Source organism: Echinops telfairi, unplaced genomic scaffold (genome assembly GCF_000313985.2).
Source record: "Echinops telfairi isolate 266 unplaced genomic scaffold, ASM31398v2 ScPeMD7_2573;HRSCAF=3158, whole genome shotgun sequence".
Classification (NCBI taxonomy): Eukaryota; Metazoa; Chordata; class Mammalia; order Afrosoricida; family Tenrecidae; genus Echinops; species Echinops telfairi.
In genome coordinates this window covers 16638049-16640480 of record NW_022106471.1, presented here as the reverse complement: position 1 = coordinate 16640480, position 2432 = coordinate 16638049, and the positions used below count along the sequence as shown (strand labels likewise).

The 2432-nt window shown below is 49.2% G+C and overlaps 1 protein-coding gene across 1 annotated transcript in view; it reads right to left on the bottom strand.

Moving 5' to 3' along the window:
- Nucleotides 1-1138: 1138 nt before the first annotated feature.
- Nucleotides 1139-2432, bottom strand: part of CLHC1 (clathrin heavy chain linker domain containing 1) — a 44528-nt gene continuing 43234 nt past the window's right edge. Inside the window, exon 10 of the mRNA XM_045294095.1 lies at nt 1139-1447. Coding sequence (XP_045150030.1) covers nt 1251-1447 — 197 coding nt within the window. The 3' untranslated portion in view covers nt 1139-1250. The remainder of the gene's footprint in view (nt 1448-2432) is intronic.

The following is a 2432-nucleotide window of genomic DNA, read 5'->3' as shown; positions in this document are numbered from 1 at the left end:
TAGAAGGGCCCAAAGACCTAAGGTCAAGCCAACTCAGGGATGACCAAGGCTAGACTGCCATCTTGCCTTTAAAGCCACCCATCTTGTTACCTGCATGCCTTCCAATCACATGCTTGCCTCTAGTCTAGTGTCCCCCTTCCTATTGTGTGTATACCCCTAGTTCATCCCCTTCCTGTCACACATATGCCTGTTTTACAACTCCTTCCTGTTAGGCGTGTGGGTACCTATAATTAGGGGGGCTTGCAACGCCCCCTCTGAGTACATATAAGCATTGGTTGGAAATCTATTCTCTCTCTGCTTGGATCTGGCTGCTGAAGTCATGGCTGTCAAGTTTAACTCTCCTCAGGAAAGCTGCCGAAGGCGACGAATGCTAACTCAAAAGGGTAATGGGTGGAGGGGGAAAAGTTTTTATTTCTGACCTTCGCATTAGTTATTATTTGGGGGGGGGGGAGGTGAAGGGTGAACACTGGCCTTGGGACCCCTGCTCCTTTGGGGCCTTTATAACAGACAGGAGGCAGCTGGAAACCGTCTGTGGAAGACGAGAATGAAGTAGGTGCTTACATCTGGAAAGAGCTGGGAACAGCAGCTCTTGATGCAACCGTTGATTTTGCCTTAGTTTTGAAATACGGGTTTTTGGTAGCTGGGCACCATCAGCTTTCTTCAGACTTGAAGGTAAACAAGCAACCAAATAGCTCAGAAGCAACAAAGCCCACATGGAAGACGCACACCAGCCTGTGTGATCATGAGATGTGGATGGGATCAGGCTAGTTTGCTAGTGTTGAGTTGATAATTTGGGATAAATATGATTATGCTTATAAACAGTTTAAGAACATTAGAGATAACTGGGCTCACTCTAGCTTATTAGAGTTAAAAGACTTGCTCAAGAGGTTGGGAAGGCTTGAAGCATAAAGGGTGGGCTAACCTACCACCCAGTCTTCCTGGGCTCTGGCCGTCAAACGGAATCACCCTCGCGGAAGACATGTGGACACCCTCCTGGGCCCTTATCTAGAAATGCCTGCACTGAGTTTCAGACAAACTTGTTGTATCATGGCCATTTCAAAAAAGAAGACGAACTTATATAAAATACCAGGGGAGAGGGGGAATCCAAGTGTCATCCTAACAAGCAAACTGCGACTTGTTCCTGAAAGCTTCAAGCTCCATTTATTTACCAATTAGTTTTGCCAAGAACAGTTGCAGAAGCAACAGACTGAAATGTTGTGCAAGCTCCCCCCACCGGCCACAGCCGGGAACTACCACAAGACGTGTTCCATTAAGTTGACTGTATCGTCCTCGGCAGAAATTTCCGTGACTCCAGCCTGAGCCCGAAGAATGGACATGATGTCATCTGACAGCTTGCCGAAGCCGTGCTGAGAACATAGACCTGCCAATTCTTGCCATCTTTCCAGGGAGCCCAGCGGGTTGCTTAGCACAAGATGTTCCACTGCATCTGAGGGGAAATACAGTGTGAACAGCAGGGCACTGGTGTGATAATTCAGTGGCATTCAGTGAGTGGCCCTGCCTTAGGAGGCAGGTTGTGTAGCTGCTGTCAGGTGCCATCAAGTCGGTTCCGACCCACAGCGACCCTGTGTACCACAGAACAAAGCACTGTCCGGCCCGCACCATCCTCACAACTGTTCCCATGTCAAGTTAGCTACGATTCAACTATGAAGCGTCATTTCGGGTAGTTCCTACTAAAACGCCACCTGATTCCCATAAGTTTAAGGATATAACACGGGAGCACTTGGTCTGGCTCAGTTCAGCCTCTAGCATTTCGCACATTCCCCTCTCACGTCCGCCTTGGTCACGCAGCAGATGCTGAAGGCTGTGAGACAAGGAAACCAGAGGGCGAGCGGGGGCCCAGCCTTCTTCCGAGTCTACCAGGCACTTGGAACTATCGAATAACGGAGGGTCGGTTGTTCTGGGTCCCACGATCCTTCTAAGCCACATGAAAGCCCTGGTCATGCTGACCCGAGTTCAGGAAACTCCCCGAATGCAAACATCATATTGATGAGGCTTCAATAATCAGTGTTTTTCTAAAGGAAGTAAAAGAAGATTTCTTTTGCTAGCTTCTTATTTCCAATAGAAAAGTATTTGCGATATTAGTTATAGAACTCTGGTGACAAAGTGGTAAAAGCAACCGGCAGCCGCGAAGCAAGAAATCAGTCGTCCTAACCCACCCACCAGCGACTCGAGGCAAAAGCGGGAGACCTGCCTCCATCCCACAGACAGCCCTGAAAACGCAGCAACCGCGACAGCACACAGCAACAGCAGCAACAGCAGCTTGCTTGGCAAAATCAACTGTCCACCGTGACGCTGGACTGCCTCTAGCTGCAGTGAACTGTCCACCATGACTCTGGAATACCTCTAGCTGCAGTGAACTGTCCACCATGACTCTGGACTGCCTCTAGCTGCAGTGAACTGTCCACCGTGAC